This window comes from Pelecanus crispus, chromosome 4 (genome assembly GCF_030463565.1).
Source record: "Pelecanus crispus isolate bPelCri1 chromosome 4, bPelCri1.pri, whole genome shotgun sequence".
NCBI classification, from domain to species: domain Eukaryota; kingdom Metazoa; phylum Chordata; class Aves; order Pelecaniformes; family Pelecanidae; genus Pelecanus; species Pelecanus crispus.
The window spans coordinates 37,490,837-37,514,279 of NC_134646.1; the positions used below are offsets into that span (position 1 = coordinate 37,490,837).

Genomic DNA, 23,443 nt, shown 5'->3' on the forward strand with positions numbered 1-23,443 from the left:
TAATTGTAGCCCATGTTAGTAGTGCTCTATAGTATGTTTAAAAGGCAAAAGCTGATTGTTGATTCAATTACTTTGAGTGATATTTTTGGTGTTACTGATTAGCAGTTTTAACAAAATCCAGTTAAGTTTAGGTTTGATTTTCCTTTTCCTCCAGCACACTGTTAGCCCTGAAGTATCTTGGAATTTCTCGGCAAAAGCAATAAAAGCTCCCCTACAGTTTGATGATTGCTCATCACTACAGAGAAGAAGCTAGTTTATTTGTTTGGTTTTTAAATCCTAAAAACATCGTAAGAATGTCACTTCACATTTATGTGATATTTGAAAGAGTTGCAAAGCTCTGAAAAGCATAATCCTAAAACAGCTTAGAGAACACACATGGCACAGGTCATTTAAAGTTGGGTTTGCTTTTTTTAAAGAGAACAAGCAAGTGCTGTGAAATCTTTCTTTTGGGAAGGAGATTACACACCTTAACAGCTAATGGCTTGTATGATCTTCAGGATAGCTTATTGCTGCGTGGTTACACAGACTTAGGAGCAGATGTTAATCAAGTATATCTGAAATTGGCACAGATTTCAGAGTTTACTTCACCTCTTAATGCTGTGAGTACCATTCAGTGACAGTGCAGAGTGAAATCTACCTAGACTTGAAAAAGGAGGTTTCAGCTGTGGAAGCTGTATATAACAATCTTTCGTGGAATTTTCTGTTGATAGTGTATACTTTACTGATGAAGCTGTCAGTTGTATTTTGATTACTCTTAGCAAAAAAACAAAAAAAGTTTGGCATCATGACCTAGAGAAAAAGATTAAATCATGAAAACTTGGAGTAGTTCGCATGAACAGCTGCACCTCTTGAAAAGCACTTCCATCAGAAATTCCAGCAACTTTTCCGTGAATGCTTCTATTTAGTGTGTTGCTGAAGCAAATGTTTCTTTGTTTTGAAAAAAAGCCCTGTCTGTGTAAAAGTGCACATTACCTTCTAAGGGAAGATGATGGATTTTCATGGTTAAATATGTCCCCTTTTCAGGTTCCTCAGCATCACCCAAATCATCTATTATATCTCCTAGCAGTGCAGCAGCTAGCAGACTGGCTGGACAAGGTTGTGATTTAATTATTCCCACAGGTATCATAGCACTGAATGGATAACGCCCTTGTCTCTGCTGACACTGTACTAACTCCTCCATGTCCCTAAGAATTTGATTTGCTGTTAGCTGGAAATCCGACTTCTGGGATTTTTTGGTGGCTCTCATTCCTGGCTTTTAACAGTTCACAAAGTAACCTCTGCTTTCCTTTCTGTATGCTGCTTTTTGCTCTATAAAATTTTAAAATAATACCAAGTATTAATAATAACAAACAGTAGCTAAAATGGGAGTAACCAAAATCTTTTATTTAGGTTAAAGCTGAAACTTTTGGCATTTTGTGCCCAAATGATCACATATTCCAGTAGCATAGAGTATGAGGTGGCCATTAGGAATTCACAACACCCAAACTAGGCTTTGCCACTTGACTCATTTTGTGCCTATGGGCAAATTACTTAACATCTTTGTCTGTTTCCTCCTATATAAAAGGAGAAAACCTATTCAGTTACCTCATAAGGGTGTTGAGAGGATTAATTACTTAAAGTTTGCACAGCATTTTGAAGACGTAAAGAACATAGTAGAGCTTGATGCTAAAGCAGTATCTTGAGGCATCTGTATAGACTTTTTTCCAAACTCTTATTTACATAAATAACCTGGCAAGGCTAAGGTGATTCTAAGTAGCAGTAGGGATTAGAGGCAGGAGTAGTAAAAATTGTACATGAATAAATAAAAATGTTGCTTAAAAAGTGGTAGTGCTTTGCAGTTCTTAGTATTTAGGACACTAGGAAATATTTTTGCAAAATTAAAACTTAGGATCCATGTGATATCCCATACTACCTTGAAAATACTAAGTATTGGCAATTAATGTGCAGCCCTAGATATTTTAATTTGTTGCTTCAAATCTTTTCTTTGTTGCTGTTTTTATGCTGGTGGTTTGTAGAATTAATTATTCCTAATACAATGAGCTAATGAAGCTGAAATAAATAAGTCAAATATTGGCTGAACACATCTTCTGGAAAGGATGACGTTCATTGGAAAAGATAAAAAAAATCTGGTTTGAAATTTATTAGCTGTGCTCTGTGACAACAGTTTTTATATGCTGATAATTTTCACTTAATGGTCTGCAGGTTGTAAACAGGCTTTTACATTGGCTAAATCCAAGAGGGTGTTCAACTGTTGGAATTTTAAAACATAGCTTAAGTAATAAACATGTCTCAAAAGCTGTTTTAAGGTTGGTTAGAAAAACTCCGTGCTTTCAGGTAAGCTTTATTCAGCCTATTACTACATGGAATACTGAGATATATACACGCTTTATATCACTATTACAATAATTCTTTCTTTCTGGAATTGATTTTGAAAATCTGCATATTCATCTTGTTCTTACTGTCACCTTGCTCTGTTTTTGCATGTGCAATTACGCAAATCTCCTGTACCTGCGGTTAATCCCCTAAAACAAAAAAACCCCAAGGCCTTGAAGATTTGCTTTGTGTCTGACATAGGGGGCAGAGCTCAGCAGAAGAGTGGACCTGTTGTATTAGCAGATGAAGTAAAGAATCCAGCAATGGAGAAATTGGAATTGGTGAGAAAGTGGAGCCTAAACACTTACAAGGTTTGCAGACATACATTTCTCTCTGTGTGTATGTATGTATTCTAGAAGGGAGTTTGCTACTAGATTGGACTAAAGCTTCCAAAGTATTGAACTACTGTATGAAAGTAATCTGTTGTTGCAGTGAGCATAAGCAAAAATGGATAGGGAAGCCTTAGGTTTCTTCCAAATGTAGTGTTCTTTGTAAGCCTCTTTAAATCCCTGGTTTTAAGTGGAAAATCTTTCATAGGTATTATTGATTTAACAAGGTAAAGAATGTTCCATTTCTAATGTCCCCTTCAACGTACAAAATGTACAGATTTCAGCACTCATGCTTGTAATTAAATGTTTGCTATCTTTGAGTTCATTGCTGATATAATAAAATTTCAACTGATGGGAAAGAGTCAGGCCCATCTACAAGTTCCATACTTGTTAATCTCTATTCTGATGTTTTTGTTCCATCTTGGCCGATTGTTTTTTCTTAGTGTTGGAATTGTTGCTTTGATTCATGTGTGGTTTACTCTTTTATGGTGCTTCTTTCGGATCAATTGGGATTTGATGAAATTGAAATAATAACAAAAGAATAAAGAAAAGGTGCTTGAAGCGCACCAGTTTGCCAGAAGTGACTCTCATTAAAAAGCCATACGGTAAGGGACAATTGTCAGGGAATACGTTACTATCAGGAGTTTTAAACAAAAGACCAGTTTTGAAAAATATCTTTTTGTTATGCCTGCAACTTAAATGACAGAGATGTGGACAGGTTGGTTGTTCATTGGTGGGATTTATATCAAAGCATGAAGAAATTTAAGAATCTCCCTTGTAAAATGCAGGTCTGAATCCCTCCAGTGTTCTTAAGTCCAGATAAGGACTTCCTCCCCAGTGAGGATGGGAAGCAGGAATGGAGACATTCTACCCACTAGTAAATGCTTATGCTGTTCTTTGTGTTAGAATCAGAAGTCTGCATCTTTTTGATGTCTAATTAAATGGCTTTTAGAATTTTCTACTTTTCTTGTAATCTAAATTTTGTAGTCACTGCAGAAGTCTGTCAGCTATTCCGCAAGCTTGTTGTGGTCCAATCAGAATATGTGCTATTCAGCTGAAACCATTCTTTAAAGTTCTCTGTCTAAGAAACATTGACTCTTGAGATTGAATCTGTTATCCCACAACTAAACAGGAGAGGGCTTGACCTTATTCTCTCTTTTTAGTGCCTTGATTTACAAAACAAAACCAAAAAAATCCCTATGTCTCAATCATAGAATGATTGCAAACCCACTTATGTGAAGCAATAGCCAGAGGACTAGTGAATAATGCTGGGAAAAGTGGTCTCAGATCCTTGTTTAGAACATTATTTCTTTGGCAGTAGTCTTTGCAAAGCTGGGATTTTAGATTTCTTTCTTGGCTTAAACCTCCCCCTCCCTGAAATCCAGAATCCTACCAGTTACAGCATAGCAAACAAAGACTAGCGCTTCCAGAAAACTAAATGAATCTGTTTTCTTGAAATCTATAAGCTTGAAGTTGTTTCCCAAATGTGCCTAAGGAGATAGGTCAGTTACAGTCTTTCTAGAGCCCCATACTGACTTCTTGAATGGCTTTTTTGGAGGAATAGGATTGTTCAGATAGAGTTTATGAATTCATTCTGAGTTGAGGGAGCATTATGCAAATGTCCCTGGAGATGCCATACATTTGAAAACGCTTTATATGTAGGCTACATGCAAAAAACATATTTAGAATCATAGAAACCTTTAGGTTGGAAAAGACCTTTAAGATCATCCGGTCCAACCATTAACCTAACATTACCAAGTCCACACTAAACCAATTAAGGGTATTTAATTTGATTAAGGACAGTATTTCAGTTTGTGGGCATACTGGCTTGCTTTGGTTCCCATTAGGAAGGTCATGGGAAGAAGTCTCCTTATCTCGTAATAGATAAGTGATCATAGGTTAGAAGATGCAGAAATAAAGGGCAGGAGTAAATGGTTAGTGGAGGTACGTCAGCAGTTGAACCCCTCTGAGCTGACAGCCATGCTACTCAATGTACCAGACATTAATCTGCAAGTGGAGTTAGTGGTGAAACTTGCTGTTAGGAAGTTCTTTAGGAATCTGACATGAGTTGTTCTTCTGTCACGGTGTCTGTATCAGGAGTTGTAAAATCTAAATTATTGGATACGTTCAGAAGTCATACCCATCTGTGAAGAGATGATTAAGTATGCCTTCTTATATTTTGAGTACCTTGCTTTTTGTCCCATATGCATTTCTGTGAATGAGAGACAATCGCTGTTATCTCCCGCTTTTATTTCTAAGAAACTGTTTCCAATTGAAAATCACAGGAGGTTAAAGCTGCTCTTCTCTCTAGCCTAACCATGAATTTTCGTAGACTGTATTTAATTTTTTCCTGTAATTTATAACTTGATAAGATTATTCTGCTGTCTTTGTGACTGCTGTCCCTCTTCACTCTCTCCAATCTTATTATGCTCCTTAGTCATCATGAGTTAGCATCAAAAGAAATTGCCCTTCTTCCCAGAATCTAGTGGCAAGAGCTTTTTCTGGTCTTTCCCTTTCTCCTCCCTCAGCCTTTGGATGAGAAAGGCATTTTCAGTTTAGCAAAAAGACATAGGCACAGGAAAGTTGTGACTCTTCCCGACTTCCAGCAATTCTAGTAAAAAGTTTTTGTTTTTGTTTTTCATACAACTTCTTAAACTTTGAGGAAAAAACCAATATACCTGTTTTACAAGCCTCTCTTTAATACTGGGCTACTAGTGGAACGTTTATTTCTGAGACATGTCCACTAATGTCTCTGTTCATCTTTTAACATATGCAATTCAAAATATATTTCTCGTAAGTGTATTTTGGTGGGTTTTTTCTTTGAGAGAGTTGTTTTTCTTAAACTTCGCCTTGTGTGACTTCTTTTTGAGGAGCATGGTCTTATTCAGGACACTGTTCTTTATAGATACTCTTTCAGAACAAAGCAAAATGCAATTAATGTGTGGATTTTTCTCCGTTTGCTAGTGAGAATATATAGCAACTTGTGTGTCTGTACTAGTCTGCTTAGAACCGGAGTAAATCAAAATGGATAGGTGTATGTTCTTTCTCAATTTTTCTTGTTCATTCTCAGGGTTCAACTTTATCCTTTGCTACATCTCAGTTTAACAAAGTATGCAGTGTAAGTCTTTCCAATTACTAGTTTTTCCTCGCTTGTCACTGCTGAGCTTTTTTAGGTGTTTTGCTGTAACTTCTGAAGCAAATACTCCTTGGTTGAAAATAATTCCTTCCTTTGTAATTTATTCTTGCTTCAAAATATTTTGCCTTCCATGATTCAGATTTTTCTCTTGCATTTCTAGGGGGGGGGGGGAGGTGTGTGTCAGCTTTTTTTGAAAATAGCCAAAATTTGTGCCATCAATTCCATAGTTCCTAGTGAAATGCTTATTTATGCTCTGACCATACTCATTGCTAAGCTGTAATTTGCAATTTTTATTGCAGACTTTGGTAGTAAAGTTGTATGCTGTGTTGATATGATTTGTTATGCTCTCTCAAATTTCTGATTCTTGACAGACAAATGTCTCCTAGATTAGGCTGTGCTCTTTCTTGTTAATTGGTTGAATCTAATGAAGTAGCCAAATAGTCTGTACCTTCCAATCTAAAGCTTATGAGTTATGACCAGCTCATTCTGCTTGATCATTCTTGAGTCTTTCCTGTGTTTGTGTATTAAATTTAGAAGGGACATGAAAGTTCTAGCAGGTTAAGGGTGTATCTCCTTTGGATGTGAGTAAAGACTGGATTAAACTGAAGTCCTTGAATTTGTAAATCCTGGGAAATTCAGTGCTGTAATGAATTTGGGGAATGTGATGTAAGATAGGCTTGGGCATTATTTCACCTAAAAAATAGCAGCTTTGCACTTAGGTTAAGTCCCTCCAGAGTAGTTGTGGCCTTGACTACTTAACTTCGTTTCCTTGTAGTTCTGTTTCTAGCAGTAATTCTTCATATGTGCAACTTTGGTTATCTCTTCACCTCTTGGGACCACAGATTAACTTCAAGTAACTTACTATAATAGGGAATAATTCCTGCTTTCCATAGAGAAATTGTGTGGCTTTGCTACACATCTGCTTTGCAAATGGATTCTCCTATGTCTCAGTCAAGGGAAACTCAAATGTGCATCTCGGGAGACTCACTGCCAAGTTGGGCTCAAATCTCTGGCATAGAAGGTGTCACAGACAAGTGGAATGTGGTAGCAGCCTGAGCTGTCGCAGCCATTGGCTGAGTGAAAGTGTATACAGCCTTGAAAGAGCACGTTTTCTGCTCACTGTGTTAATGAACTGCAAATCTGTTAAGAATTTGACTTGTAACAAAAAAGAAATAGTACATCGTTCTCAGACAATCAGCTCTATTTTATAGATGTGTAAATAATGAGAAATACATTTTAATATTTTTACATATTTCTCAGTAGGAGTTCCCAGTTTCCCAGTCAGCTTTAAAAACTGTGCTGAAAACCACCACCTCCTTACCTCCCCCCCAAATACACCCCAAAAATAACATTTTTTGAAAACTTAATATGGGTGATCTGGAATTGGATGGTTGGTAGACAAAGCCCAAAAGATCACTAACTAGATATTTTTATGCAGAACTAGTAATACTCCCATTAACTGACTTTCATGCAGTGGGCTAAATTGCTTCTTTTAACTTAATGAGATTCACTAAACATGAAAAGAGATAAGAGTTCTTTTACTTGAGAAACAATTAGTTATGCTCTTGATTTGTTAACTTGAATATTCATCTTAGTAGGAGTTGAGACTTGTCCAACTGTTCTTGCTGAGTCCTGATAAACTTCTAAAGAGTGTGTTGTTTTTTTCAGTTTGTTGTGCAAACTTATATTGGGAGGGGTGATTGTGAAAGAATTGTATGTAATTATATGTCCCTTGAAGCTGAAAATGGGTGTATGCTGTGTTGTCTTGAATATATTTGATTCTTGATAATTTAATTTTTTTTTTCCCCCAGTGTACACGTCAGATCATCTCTGAAAAATTGGGTCGTGGCTCAAGGACAGTAGATCTGGAACTAGAAGCTCAGATAGATATATTGAGAGATAACAAAAAAAAATATGAAAATATCTTGAAACTGGCACAGACACTGTCCACACAACTATTCCAGATGGTACATACCCAAAGGCAACTTGGAGATGCATTTGCTGACCTGAGTTTGAAATCATTGGAACTTCATGTAAGACTTTTATAGTGTTAAAAAATAAAATGGCAGAGATGAAGATAAGCCTAATTGACTCGTGCAGGGTATATAGTAGTTAGCAGCTATTTTTCTAAACATTGTTGTTAACAGTATATTATATGCTCTTTGTGTTAAAAGCTTATGTAATTCACTTAAAACTACAGGAAATTACTGAAATTACTGTAGTTCTTTATTGTTACTTGAATGTTTGCCTTTAGTTAATGGTTGGACTCAAGAACTGACAACTCTGTGTAGAAAATACATTTTACTATTAATTTTGCTTCTAATGAAATGTCATCAAAGTGTTCTAGAGTGTTACGTCATTTCAATTACAGGATGTCTTTGGGGAATATGCCTGGGAGTAAGTAGAATAGGGCACATTACTTGTGCACATTGAATGTGAGTAAATTATTTTTCTGTAGCATATTCAAGCATTGAGATTTCATCTCAAAGTCCGTTTTTAATCAGAGTTTTGCTACTAATAGGACTAATCTGTATTCTTACATTGTCTGGAGTTTCTGAGCAAAAGAGGCAATCTTTAGATACCTGCATTTGGGTTGTTATGATTGCTTGGTTTAGAAGTTTATGTAACACTGGCACTTCTTGTTGCCAATAATAAAACTCTCTGCTGTAAGGAGAGAAAAGGTAGATGTTGCATATAAAATATAATAGCTGGCTTGCTTCTACGTTGATTGTTCTGTACTTCTAAAGTTAAAGCAATTTGATACTGCTACTGATCCTTTGAAAACCAGTATTAAGGGGCTTAGTGATTCCCTAAAACATAGCTGCTGAAACAGCCCAAATTACCTTTGCAATTATTAAACTTAAAACCTCTGCCTGTTTATTTTCCCTTTTTTATGATTGTCTATTCCCATTGAGTTTTAAGGGAGGAGGTGGGGCTCATGCTTGCATAGAGGAATCTTAGCCGATAGCTAGCTGAAAAAATTTGAGACTCCTGCGCTGGAGTACAGGAATTTTTAATATTACAGTCTGACAGATGAAAATCTGTGAAAGTAGAGCCTTCTAGCAGCTAAGAAATTGCATAGTCTGCTAAAAGAGAAGTTCATAACAATCGCTTTACTCTTCATACAAATACGGGCATGTGGCTTGTGGCAGAACTTAGTGATTGTTATGAAGTATGTGCTGAAGCTGGATGTTTCTTCTGAAACTTGGATTAAATCTGGCATCATGCTCTTGTTTAATGAATGCGGTGGTTTTTTTTTTTTCCCATGAATAGCTTGTAACTTCTAGTGGGAATACTGTTCTTCCAGGTTCTTTCAGCATCTTGTACTGGTCTTGGAATTTGTTCAGTCATTCATCTCTTGTGTAGATTATTGAATGGGGCTGTTGATGGAAATCAAATAAAGGTTTCTGCTGCTGTAATAAAAGTTATCTAACCTTTGCCTCTTGGAGACTTGCCTGATGTTTGTCTCTTTCCTCTCTGTGTTTTCCCTTTGTTTAACCTGTACTATATTACCATCTGTAGCCTGGCCTGTTCTTCTTGCATGTTTGGATAGCGTTGGTGCCTCTAAAACCTGTACAAGACTAAAAGTAGAATTTCTGAGCAGTCAGTCTTTTAATGTTTAATGTGATAGCAGTATATAAGTTTAAAACAAAAACAAAACTCACACCACTTCTTAAGGTAATATTTCTTATTTTATACATGATAACAAAATGAGATCTCAGTGTGGTATCTGCAGAGGTATTACTTAATGTGAATGTTTTGTTGTTTCTCTTTTGGATACAAAGATAACTCCTGGTTCCAGGCTCATGTGCCTCTAATTATATAGACAGATGAATTCCAATTTTAATTGACCTGTGCATGAGTGTAAACTCTTGATATGGAAATGATTTCCTGTCTGTTTCATAAGAGGTATCTGCAGAGGTCATGGACAAAACTGAGAAGTTTTTATATGAAACTGTACAAACAGGTAGAAGGACAGTTTTGGTGGCTAGCATGTTTCTTAGTACTGCAGGCCACTGCAGTCCCATCCTTCTTACCCCCCTCCTTTGAATTGGTAGTGTTGTTCATTTGGGTCTGCGATGACCTGGGTCAGAGGACCAGCTGGAAAACTAATTGCAGTCTTGCCTGCAGGAGGGAAAAGAGATGGGACTAAACACTGCTGAAAGGGGCAGTCCTACTGCTGTTGTCTCTGCCTGTATGCTCCTACGTCTTCCCAGTGCTAGCACTTGTGTTACCGTGTAGCTGGCAACGTTAGAGCAAAACCAGCTGAAAAACACTATTTTTTTTTTTTTTTTTTTTAATTTCAGCAAGACCTGTAGTGATTTGGCTGACTGCTTTTGCCACCCAAGGAGCTGTGCAAAGCAAAGGCGACAGATCTTTAGCAGTGTTTACAGGGCTTAGCTCATGAAAACGTGCCCTAAGTTATCTTCCTTTTTTCTTCTCCTTCAAATTGCTCACTTCCACTGCACTTCCTTTTCTAGAGGATTCTTCCCTTTCCATTGCCCATTACCCTTGCCCTCATGAAGCTGGTAATGTTAACATGAAATACCATTTGGCTTTGTGTTCGTGTTCTAGAGAGATGAAAGGAAACTGGGAGAATACAGCACTTCTGAGTCAGTTGTTGGCAGTGTGCAAGCCTAAAAAGACCAAGTTCCAAATATGAACTTAGCGTGTTTTACAGCCATTACAACCAGAGATTATACTCTTTTGTGAGAACTCCCATCTGCAGAATATGAAGATGCCATATGGATGACATAAATACAATAATTGGACTCGTTTGGCATCCATGCATTAGGAAAATCTTTGCAGCCTTGGTCAGGGCTTACGCTGCTGTTAACAAAAAGACGTGAACAAACATATATCCAAATGTAACTGAAATGCCTTGGAAATAATTTTGCCCTTGTCCCTTTAAAATTTATGGCTGAACTACATTATAATTTTTATTTGCTATCCATTATAATGCTCTGCTCTTCAATTATTTACAGCCTGTTAAACTGTGATAGATGTTTTTTTTCGCAGTGCTCTTTTCCAGAATGTAAGAATAAAACTTAATAGCTAATTAATGCTGTGTGCCCTTGTGAATTTAGTTATATTACTGTATGTAATGTAGTGGTGTCTCTGTTGGTATTAAAGCATTACCTAGACAACCACATGAGAAATGCTGGATTAAAACTGTGCTGAATGACAATGTAAGATTACATTAGCACTTACTTTTAAGTAACATTCAAGACTTCCAAGTGCAGAAAAATCACATTATAAAATAGGATTTAACATCACACATGGTAACAAAATTGTAAACTGTGTTACTGATGTTGGAGAGATTTCATAAAAACTGTGAACTGAATATTGTATTGAAATTATATCTATTTAATCATAACCATACCCAAACAGAAGTGACAGAATTTCCACATCTGTGTGTTTGTATTTTTTTATGTAGTTGCTGATGAATGTTATGATTTTAAATGATCTACAGTTTTGTTTTCTCTGCTTTTTGTTTATAGGAGGAGTTTGGCTACAATGCAGATACACAGAAACTTCTAGCTAAAAATGGAGAAACTCTTCTTGGGGCTATTAACTTTTTTATTGCCAGTGTGAATACATTGGTGAATAAAACAATTGAGGATACATTATTGACTGTGAAACAGTATGAAAGTGCCAGGTAGCTATTCTATGTCTAGCTATTTTAACTACAAACTAATCTTCAGGAAACAGACTTTGTATCAGCTTAGTCCTTGTATTTGAGTGACTAACCTGTCAGATAAAAACCTTATAACACAACTCTTGTTTAATTAGGATTTACAGTTAACTGCCTCATTGCACATATCTTCAAGCATTTTGTAAACGTTCTCTTTTACTCATTAGCTCTGTATCTAAGAGTAATTATAGCTATTTTTTCCTGCCTGCTACATTAAGGTGGCTTTCTAAGCAGCGTAACAGTGGAAGATCAATCCTTTTATTTGGCTACATTGTAATAGGTGAAATAATTTTTTTGACTGCAAACCACTTAATCTGGTGCTTCTGTTGATGCACAATACATGCTTCTGTTTTTATGCAGAAGTTGCAGGCTAGGTTGGAAAGGGGAAAATAAGAAATTTCTTAGTGAGTGAATAATACCTAGCAGTAAATGATGGGTTTCCTGCCCTGGAGAAGGTTACTTTTTGATATGGCATAGTGCTCTAAAGCCAGGTTCACTTCTGTATGTAGTAGGATGTAGTTTATACATATTCTTTTTTGTGGTTGGGGTTGGGGGTTTTTTTAGGTCAAAAATTGCAAACTACTTGAGTTTTGAAGTTCTCTCCCCCTCCCCCCCTTTTTTCATTGTTCTGTTCTAACGCTTTATTTGTAAGCAAAATAGTAAGTCATTGTTTAGATATTTTGGTAAACTTTCAAAAAGCATGAAAGGCAGAATTAATCTAAATGTAAAGTATTTATTTTTCACATTGAAGTATTAAAAAAAAAATTGGTTCACACATTTTTCAGGTATCCCCTTGAAAATATATACAAAATACATCTGCTAAGATTGTTCGTGCTAGTCATTTTCAATATACAGCTCTTCCCTCCTGAAATACCTTCACTACTTTCCCTTTCTGTTCAGTAAAGACATCAAGTATTTTGGCATTTCAATAAGGCAAATAAATCACAGTTACATAGCCAGTCTATCATTTTGCAACGTGAAAATAGGTCACGTTTATTTCTGTACCTCTTCTTCCCTGTCCCCAGTTGCACTTCAGCAATCATCTGTTCCCCTCTTCTGTCAACTCTGTATTGGTTTGTTTCTTTTTTGGAATTAAGTAATAAATTATTTAAATAAAGCCTGAATCATAGTGGCAATGAGAATCAGGAGGAGCTCTGTGAATATTATAACTCCTTTTACCGCTGAAAGTGTTGTATTTTATTTTGGAACAGTTATACCAACTGAAAAGTTGTTTTTTATAACCAGTTCTTAATCTCAATTTGTTTCCAGTTTTAGTAATGTCTGTTGTGAGAAAGCCAGGAATAGGTAGGTTTGTTCCATTAAAATTGGCATCTATCACATGTGATATGCTAGGTTTCATTATTTGAAAGCTACAAAGAAGTATGGAAGGAAGAGTGAGGCTTTGGACAGGGTTGCCCATGACCCTGGAGTGATTTCTGGCTATTGTCTGTTGGTTTACCTGGTCAAGTGCTAGATGGCTGTCAACAAAGGAGCACATGTTGCATAAAAGGAGGAAGAAAAAAGTTAGAGGTTGTTGCTACATTTGTCTCATCCACTTGCAATAATGTTTTAAAATATAAAAATAGTTTATCTGGCAAGGATCCAGTGTTCGGTAGACTTGTATGTAACACTGGAGCAGAAGATTAATTTAGTGATACAATCTTTAAACTACTGTCATTCCATGGGTGCTTCTCCCACTTATAAATGCTATACGTTGATGAATAGAAAGCTTAACTTAAACTTCCTTGGAAAAAAAAATCAGTTCATGTTCTTGAAGACAAAACTGAATATTGAAACTTACTTCTGTATTAAAAAATACTTCTAAGACATTTTGATTTTTTCCATTAAAATGAGAAGGAAGGTATCACTGGTTCATCTTTATTCATGTGATAAAATGATACAGTCTAATATGGAAGGATATCAAGCAGGTTTATAACTTTTAATAAATAGTGGTATATGAAGACTAGCTGTTCAGTTAAAACATTGTCAGGTGTCTGCAAGCAAGAGCCTATATGATAACATCAATTCTGGTTTTGCTAGCCATATCCAGGATAGATAATTTTGAGAGAACAAGAGTAAATTAGAAAACACTTTTCATCTGTCTTATCTAGAAGTGGGATATATACTTTTGGTGCAGAGTTAGCTTAAATATTTACCCAGCTGTTAGTCTTAACCTTCTGTCTTTCTCTTCCCTTATCTTCTTCAGTGGTCATATTGGTCCAGAGAGTCTGAGTTCCCTAGGAAAATAAGATAGGCCCTCAGTGGAGTATAAATAATGCATCAGCTTTTTGCAGCCTGTTTATCCACAGGGCAGATAAGTTCTCGCAAAGCTACTTGTGGAGGAACTATAAAGCTGTTCCAGTTAATGCACACAGAGAAGCCTAGAGCATGCTAGAGAAGCCTTGGGACAGAGTTTGGTAGAAGCGAGCCATTGCTCAAACATCTGGTTAAAGGGGATGTCCTGCTCTTGGTGCTTCTCTTGCTCTCGACACAAACTCTTCACTGAACTGATTCGACAGCAGAAGAATAACCTGAAAAAAAATTTACTAGCTTTATCTGGGTTAATAGCTGAGATATTCCAGGAAAGGAACATCTGACCACTGAAGCCAGCACAAAACAGAGGGTTGGGAGCATGTGGTTGAGACAGGAACAGATGAGGGAGGGTACTTGTTGAGGCAGCTTTATACAATGTACTTAAGGGTGGTTTTGCTTGATGAATAGGGGGAGGGGGAAAAAAAACTTGCCCGGGTTTTTCATTTTTTCCGTACTTGACTGTTTTGTTCTTCTGTTGTACTTGGCCCTATATGTGAGGTCTGTTTTGAGACACTTTGCCTTTAGATTTTTTTCCTCCTCTTCTTTCTTCTCAGGATTGAATATGATGCCTATCGAACAGACCTAGAAGAGCTCAATCTTGGCCCTCGTGATGCAAACACTCTGCCAAAGATTGAGCAATCACAACAACTGTTTCAAGTGCATAAAGAGAAATACGACAAAATGCGTAATGATGTATCTATCAAATTGAAATTTTTGGAAGAAAATAAGGTAAGCTACAACTTCTGATGTTCTGTTTAAGAGTTTTGTCCTGTAAGTATCTGCTTTGCTAGAAATACTTTAGTTGTTAGATCTTAAAATATATCTTAATTTAAAAGTAGAGCGAGCAAAGAAAATAAGCTGAATTTTCTGAGTTCTTGCTATATCACTGGAGGACACAATTTTAGAGCAGGCAACCTTAAAAGGTCCTAATCAAGCTGCTCCAGCTGCAAATGGCAAACATTAGGGTAGTAAGTTTCTTGTTGATATGGGAGGTTTCAAGTTTGGAGAAGCATTACTTTTCCAGTTTATCACATTTAATGGTTAAATGAGTCATATAACTATTGATTTAAGATTCACAGTAATACTTATGTTTGACAACACTGTCATGGAGGATATGCACAAAGAAAGAGAGAGAACTGTGAAGAGGCTTCTTCAAAATTAAGCTTTCTTTAAACTAATAACTTGAACTGAGAAATACAAATTTCTTAATTCTAAACAGGGCTCTTGAACTGTTGGTTTGAAGTGTGGGGTTTTTTTTTCCCATATGTGTTTATTCCAACCATACCATTTCACCTATACCCTCTTAATGATGGGATTCTTACCCCTCTTATTCTGTCTACCAGGCAAAAATAGAATTGCCATACAGAACACACTTTTAAACTGTGCTTTCTTTCATAAACAAGTCTTAAATTGTTTCTAACTCGATGTAAAAATGATGGTCTTTCAAGATCTGATTTTTGTTTGTACTCATAGTAAATGAAATGGTTATATCATCTGTGACTGTACTTCCTGTGCCTTCAGGGAGAGGAAAATATGATCAAAACTTACATAAAAGATAGTAGTTTGTCAATTTGACCATGTCTAGCAGTGGATTAACATTTTCAGTATGGGTTAATTAATATATTTTAAAGATCTGAATGTATGTAACAACTGCCTGTCAGAGAATACAGCAGTGGCCCCAGATGACAACAGTAGGAAACCATGCTCCTTGCATGGAAGAGGGAACTTTAAGGGAAAATCATGGGGACAAGCTAAACCAATTAAAACTGATTATTATTCTGAATTCTTGAATATATTATCACATACGCAGTTGCATCAGCTGCTTAGAATAAAGATTGAAGACAGGGAAGAAACATGAACCATCAACAGATGAGAAGAAGAAAAAAGTGGAGAAAATCAACAAACCTTTTGGTTTCCAAAACAATATATGCTAAAAATGTAGCTCCTGAACACTGTTACTTCATATAGGCATTTGCATTAGGTCCAGGGGTCTGGAATCACATAGCCACTGAGTGTGTTAAGAGTTGATGAACCAGATCATCAGATGATTAAAAACTGGTATTGCCCTGACTTTCATTTGTTGTTCTTGCTGAACTTGTAGCCCATTAACTTTCAAATGGAAATAAATCCATATTGAAATTAATTTTCTTGAACAAGCTGAAGTCTAATCTAAATGGTGATACTTATGCTTAAATTAGAAAATGCTTATAAGAACTGAGTTTTAAAACTATGCTAGGTTGAAAACGGGTATACTGAAGGTGTCTCTTCCCCCCCCCGTTTTCATCTTCTAGTAAGTTGTTTGCTACTAATATAATGTACTTCTGTTGAAATTGTTTGATCTTTCCAGCTCATATCTGTACAGGAATTCTGATGCTTGGGTTCACATTGGTTGACAATAGCACTTACCCTACTTCCTCTTGGTTTGCATTAACTATATAGCAGGCTGATCAATTTATGTTTATACAGATAGGAAAGATTCAGAGTGAAAGCATTTTATTTCCATACTGTACAAAAAAGTTTCCATATTTTTTTTGAAATCTAAATTAGATAATTTAGGGAACACTAATGAAGTTGTCTTCCTAGTGACAGTCTTGAACTAGATCAAGCATCCTGTTAGCAGTCACAGCTGACAAATTTTTTTTCTGAAGGAGATTGTTTTTTCCTTCCTGCCTTTTCTTTTAGATTAATACAGAAGGGACTTTCACATGCTTAAGCCTTTTTATCGCTGGTTGACATTTGTCAGTTTTGACACTAGAGATGTCAAAGTATTTACTGAAGGGTGTATGTAATTTTGTTCCCAAAGAAGTCATAGAAAGGACTTCCTTTACAGTCAAATATAGGCTGAAATATAATTATCTACTGAGACCTTTACTCAGGTAAGCTTTACTTTGGTGTTTTCTATTTATTGTATCGGATTCTCTGTAGTAAACAATACGTAATCTGAATCCTAATCCTAAATTTCCATTTCAGGAGCACTTTTTTTTCCAGCTTGCATCCATGTCTGATAGTTTTTGTTCTTCTGTTGCCCAGAATGCTTCCTGGGGTGTAGTGGGAGGCAGTGGTTATCTGAGAGGTGACCTTCTAACCAATCTGACATCTTTATTCCTTTTTCTGGTGTCAACCATTTTTTCATTAATGTCAATGGAGGGGGAGCTCCTGTTAGACCTCATACTTGTCCTCAGCTAGTATTAAGAAATTGGAATGCACAGTTGATTTGCCAGACAACTATGTAACTATTATAAACATTACACTTTTAGCTGCATACAAAGTCTATGTGATTGCTCTTAGTCAGTTACGTTTATATTTTAAAGGATTATTAACTCAGTAAGTATAGGATCAGTAAGTATAGGAATTAGATTTTAATTTCAGTTAGATTTCATAAGCTCAGATGTTCTGCTTTTTCCAAAGGTACATGATAACAATTGCTATGATCCATCATAATTTAAACATCTATAAATACAGCATGTACCTAACATGAAGGAGAAGAAAGAAAGAAAGCAGGAAGAGCGCTATGGGTACAGCTGTATGAGTGTATCTGTAACACAGCTGCTTCAGCTGTGGGAGTAGTGCACTGTTTAGGAGACGGCTTAAACTGAAGACCATATGTGGTGTTGAATTCCCAAGTGGAAAGGCGATTTTGTTGTTAAGCTGTTACAGTAGTCCCAGGGAGGGAATTATACTGGTTATACTGATGCTATATCCTTAGTGACAGGAAGGTGCCATTTTCTGTGTCTATCCCCAGGACCATGTTGGTGTCCATTTAATAGAATGGGAGATCAAAATAAAGGAAGATCAGATGGGCAAAATACTGGTTTTCCTCTGTCTCTCACAAAGGGCCTTTTTGTAGGCTGTTTTAGTGTTGTTGCAGGCTTATTGCATACAAGGCAAATGAGGTTTAGTATTTGAGCAGCTATAACAAGGCATGGCTTTGCCAGGTTCATGTTATGATATACTAGAACATGCAAATCTCTAATCATCAACTTTATTAATACATAGTGTCATGGCGCTGAGTCCAGGTGTGAATTAGTACTTGTTCTGAGTCTAATTAGAGAAGCCTTTTTAGGTAAGAAAATGGTATAGTAGCCATACAATTTCTCTATTGTAGATTGTAAACCTTTTGGCTTCAAGCCTTGTATATACTGATACAGGATGTACTGTAGTCTCAAGCTTAGTTGTTATTATCACTTCTGTGTTGAAAACATAATTGCGTAATGAAACCTTGCCATAGCAAAGCAATTAAGCAATTTAGGTTTTAATTTTAGATTAGACAAATTAGTTCATGATTATCTCTCAATAAATATTTTTTAGGGTCTGACCAATATTAAACATTTTAAAAAAATAAATGGTATATTTTTTGCCTGACAAATTAATGTCAAAACAGAATCCTAGATGTTCTTTTGTAAGTGCACCTCCACTAGATGCACTCAGTTATGTTCCCACTCAAAAGTTTTGTCCCGTATTTGGTTGAGCATGACATATGAGGAGAGCAGGGAAAACTGGGAGGCGATTCAAGCTGTCACTGCAAAGGAACTATAAAGCCAGTTTAACTGGCTGGTGGGCTTCGGTTGGTCTGTGTTGCTGCAAATGTCACCAAACAGCCATAATCTAGGTGGCCCTACATTTAGGGGAAAAAAGGCATCCTGTGGTTGCAGACTCTTTGTGCCTGTTCTCCTGGGTTCATATGTTAATATTTCAATAAAAGCCCCCAGAGGTTCCGAGATCTGAATTACAGTAAAGCTGAGATTGCAAGTTTCTGTCTGTAAAACCAAGATATACAAGATTTCTATTCACTTCCATTATAGCATTTGATCTTGAAGTTGGAACTGGGTTTTGGTTTTTTTGTTTTTTAAATGTTGCTGCAAAGTTGTATTGGTGCTATCCCCAGCTGGCAGGGTTCTGTAGAAGTTTGTGGCACTGGGTAATGTGCATAAGAATAGCTGCAGTCAAAATCTGTAGTTTACAAATAGTTAATCTTTTTTTTTTTTTTTTTTTTTTTAAATAAGGATGGTGGCCTGTTCTTTGCCTGAAGATTTCTGCCACTGAAAAATTTTTGAAAAAGCGTTGTCTTTTTGAGAAAGGAAAAACTGTTATTCATGTACGCACTTGAGAAATGTGAAATCTTTCTGTGTATACAAAGAAATTGAATGCATTTCTGTGACTTGTACTGTACTTGACATTTAAATGCTTGCTTCTACAAACGAAAGCAATATACAATCTAGTGGAAACCCAGATGACATAACTGCTTAGACCAAATAACTTCAAATAAAGATAGCTAGGGGAAAGGATTATGATAGTTGTGAGGAGGTACAAACTGACAGAAAGATTAGAATGGAGGTAGTCTTTTTGGTTACTGGCTGAAACAGTCTGAATGAGGAGGATGTAAAGAAATCTGTACTTACTGAGCTACAGAAAATACAGTGTTCAGAGGAAGGTGGGGAGAAGAGGGGAATATTTAAAAAGAAGTGAAATGTTAAGAGCATCCATAGGAAATGTGAAAACTCAAATCCAACCTACAGTATCTTCTGTATATGAAACAGTCTTCTGTTTAGGGCATGCCACTTTTTTATGCTTATCCACAACGTTCAGTTTTGTTTGGAGACTTAAGTTTGCCAAGTCTACTATGGAGTGCTTATTCTGCTTGTAATTAGGAACAAATAGGTGTATGTAGTTAATTAACAAGGAACGATGATTTTGAATGATGTTCAACTGTAAAACGTGACGGCTTTCTGACAGGCATGCTAGTCATATGCTGGAACCTGTATTTTAGCAGCATACTATTAACATTCTTTTATTGAAAGGCAAATCTTCAGATGCTCATTCACTGGAATAGGTGCTACAGCTTAGTGCTCAAGAGTTGGCCTTTATCGCTGTAGTCTGACAGTCACTTCAAGGATTTACTGCAAAAAAAAAAAAAAAAAAAGTGGTCCCTTCAACCTCTGTCCCCCTTCCCCCACATTGCCTTCTCTGTTGTGCTTACAAAAGTGTTTTTGCAGCTGTGCAGAGAATCAGATTGGGGAACTGATCCAGGTTAAAGCAAATATGTTGTTGTCTGGTTAGTTTTAATCTAGATCTGTTCCCTGATCCAACTGACTGCATAACTGCGTGAATGTTTTGCCAGGAGGGCTAAGGTGAAACACAGTAGGAGTCAATGGCTGGATATAGGAGTGGACAAGGCTGAGATTCTTTCGTGGGAAAACTGGTTAAGTCTGAACCTGGCTTTCAGTGAATACTTGTCATCCAGTTCTTAGCTGTGATGATGCAGGTGTTTTTGCAGTGGACATCAGGTGATTTGAAATGTTACAGCTCTTTTCTCTTAGCTGGCTGCTGCTTCATAGTAGAGATTCTTTGAACAGTGTCAGACAGTTTAAGTAGTCTTTTTCTAGAAATTTAATCTTAAAGTTACCTGAATGAAGCTATGGATAAGAAGTTCCCACCATCAGTTTTGGGATTCACTTAGCAATCAGCTTCTGAAGGAGGAGAGCAGAAATTGTAACATCTTGAACCTCTGCAACCAGTTTGGTAATAATCACAACATTTACACCACAATGAGGTATCTCTGGCTTGGGGATAGAACCTCATACAATGAGGTAGCACTGGTAGTTCAAAAAACCCCACCAAAACAAAACATATTTTTTCAGTCCAAATCATCTGCTTCTACATTGTCAATTCCTGCCTCTCCATGCATGTGCACACATACTTGAGCCTAGGCCTGACTGAATTTATAAAATTATCAGAAGACTTCAGGGAAGTTCACAAAAGCTTTGTTTTTAAAAGCTACCCTAACAAAGTACCAGATTTGGCCCCAATGATGAGCATGGTCTGGGAGGGTGGATTAATTACCCTTGTTTTATTTGACTTCCTACAAACAGTACGAATAAAACTCTTGTAGCATTTTAATAATGTGCTTGAACTAGCTTGGACTGTGTGAAACCTTGCATGTCAATGATGAACAAATCTGCTCAAGAAGAAAAACCTGTACTTGCTAAATTTTTTGCTCTCAACTTTTAAAAGCAAACTCTTGTTGTGACATTTTCCACTTGTATGACTTAATATTTTTGGGATGAAAATACAGAGTTTTATAAATACAAAAAATTTGTGCCTTTATATACTTTTATTCCCACACAAACTGAAAGAGGCCATCTTTCATGACTCTGAAAAGCTGAACTGTAAGTTTGTTGAACAAGTGTAGTTAGATGTCTACATCTCCTAAATATTAAAATGTCTGTACCTCATGAATTTGGTGAAGTCATCTGCTGTAAATGAGAAAAGCATTGTCCCAAGATACGATGTGCACTGGAGACTCCTTCCTAACCATACCCGCCTCTCTCATATTTCTTTTTGGGGAGCCTTTTGATGGAGGAACCTACCATTTTACACTGTTAATGAGGCAAAAAGCCGATTATTTTGCATGTGTTAAGTTTAAATTAGCCTCAATTATTACGGGAGAAAACACAGGAATACCAGTTTTCAAATTGTCACAGCAACTTAGACCTGAATTTGGGTCACCAAAGAGAGTTTATCACTTAGGTAGAATACTAAGGTCTGTACAGTCGTCAGTTTATGGGCAAAACTTAATTCATGACATGAGACTATTCAGTAAAAAAATAAATTGTTGTATACACATAAATTTAAACTTTTATATACACCTGTGTGCATGTGTGCACACATGCACATGCTTAGCCCTTTTTTCTCAAAGTATTTTATTTTAAAAGTATATTATTATATTTCTGTGTAATAGTGTAAATGTTACACTCTTCTAGTGTAATAGCATGTCTAATACATGTTGGTTTTTTTTTAATTTGAGATCCTTTCCTAAATTAAGGCAATAAAGTATCTCTGTATTGAGTCACATGCATTTCAGAAAAGCGTGTTAGCCAAATAACCTGTTAAAACAGGCATGGCCAACTGGTAGGCATAGGCCAAACCTGGCCCAAGGACAGTTTTGCTTCCTAGCATGACAGGAGTAGACTTTCCCTTGTGGATTGTGCTGACAGACAGGGCAGCAGTCCAAAATTTGAGTAGAGAAGGCTAAACCTGCTGCCTACCACATCCTCCCTTTGGGCTCAGTCAGGCACCCTGTTCCTCTCTTCTCTTCTGTGTCGGCTAAATGCTATTGGGCTTAAGGTCTTGTAGGCTGAAAACAGGCACAAGGCCACCACCTTAGGAATTCGGGCTCTGACACAAGAGTAAGGTGGTGCTGGGCTGAGAGTACACTGAAGAACAAAAAGGACAGGTTTTGGCTGCAGGCGACACTGGACAGATGTATTTTCCAGCATCCTACTGTTCATCATTCACAACTTCGTGTTTACTGGTGTGCTAGGATGAAAATGTAACCTTTGTTTAACTTTGACTTCATCAGTGCTGTAGCTTGTCATAATAGACTAGACTGGAAGAGAAAAACAGTGGTGCCCTCCAGCTGCTCTTGTGCTCTTCTCCCAAAGTTTTGATCACTGCTATGACCTGTGTGTTTCCTGACTACTTTGCATGAATGTTATAGTCAAGATATTGACCACGTGCTGTACATAACCCTGTGTTACAGGAGATGGGTAAGAAATATTGCTGGGCAAAGTACATCACTTTCATTTGACTTAGGTATACGTGGGCTGGAAAACAGCAACCCTCTGCAAGGGGGGCAAATAAATGGACTGTATGCTTAGATAGTGCATTTGTCATGTACTGTCTCAGGGAAGTCCATTTGGCCTGCAGGTAGGTATCTTAAACAAAGGTTTGGCATCTACTTTCAAGGAATTGAGTACTTGTAATCAAGCGTTTGATATTTGATAACATTCTGCTGTTTACTGCATTGCTTTTGGTCCATGCATACTGAGTTGGTGTTGCCTGTTAAGCATACTTTATGAAAATTCTAAATTGCTTTAATGTTAAAGAATTTTATATTTGCATTTGGTATCTGTATTTTTGAACTTTTATTAAATAAACCTGTATGAAGTCTGAGCATCTCAAATACACCTATTTTTTTATAACTGACCTGTGACGTTGTTAACATCTGCCTCCTCTTCTTAACCTATCTCTATCCTTGCCTGCAGGTTAAGGTATTGCACAATCAGCTTGTTCTGTTCCACAATGCCATTGCGGCATACTTTGCTGGGAATCAAAAGCAGCTTGAGCAGACACTTAACCAGTTCCACATCAAATTGAAAACTCCTGGAGCAGATGCCCCATCCTGGCTTGAAGAACAGTAATCAGATCAGAGAAGAGGACCCAATCTTAACCTAAAATCTTTAAATCTGATAATAATTAAGGGTTGGGGTTGACGGACTGTTGTAGTGATTCTTGCACAGACAGCTTTAATTTTTTTTCCCCTTTTGTAATACTGTAAAACTGAATTCGGTGGGAAAGTGGGTGACTTTAAGGTAACCAAACATAATTTCTGTCATTTCAAATATAGAGCACTCATTTTGTATGTGAAGGTTGGTGGTTATTTCTGTAACTGGGATGGGGGAGGGAGGGAGGGAAAGGAGGGGAAAGAAAACTATTATAGATTTGCACTGACAAATGATATTTGTGATTTCTGGTCATTTTGGTGGCTAGTCAAAATACTTCCAAATGGAGGTTTACATGATTTGTACCAACATCTGG

At 36.8% G+C, this 23,443-nt stretch overlaps 1 protein-coding gene across 6 annotated transcripts in view; it reads left to right on the forward strand.

Moving 5' to 3' along the window:
• ARFIP1 (ARF interacting protein 1) overlaps positions 1 to 23,122 on the forward strand; it is a 42,780-nt gene extending 19,658 nt beyond the window's left edge. For 2 of the 6 annotated variants that reach the window (XM_075709115.1, XM_075709118.1), the window contains 6 exons: positions 1,024 to 1,119; positions 2,575 to 2,684; positions 7,650 to 7,871; positions 11,340 to 11,497; positions 14,401 to 14,575; positions 22,891 to 23,122. In XM_075709115.1, coding sequence (XP_075565230.1) covers positions 1,024 to 1,119; positions 2,575 to 2,684; positions 7,650 to 7,871; positions 11,340 to 11,497; positions 14,401 to 14,575; positions 22,891 to 23,046 — 917 coding nt within the window. In that variant the 3' untranslated portion in view covers positions 23,047 to 23,122. The remainder of the gene's footprint in view (positions 1 to 1,023; positions 1,120 to 2,574; positions 2,685 to 7,649; positions 7,872 to 11,339; positions 11,498 to 14,400; positions 14,576 to 22,890) is intronic. The other 4 variants (XM_075709120.1, XM_075709121.1, XM_075709116.1 and 1 more) reach the window with 3 other exon arrangements.
• The last annotated feature ends 321 nt before the right edge of the window (positions 23,123 to 23,443 follow it).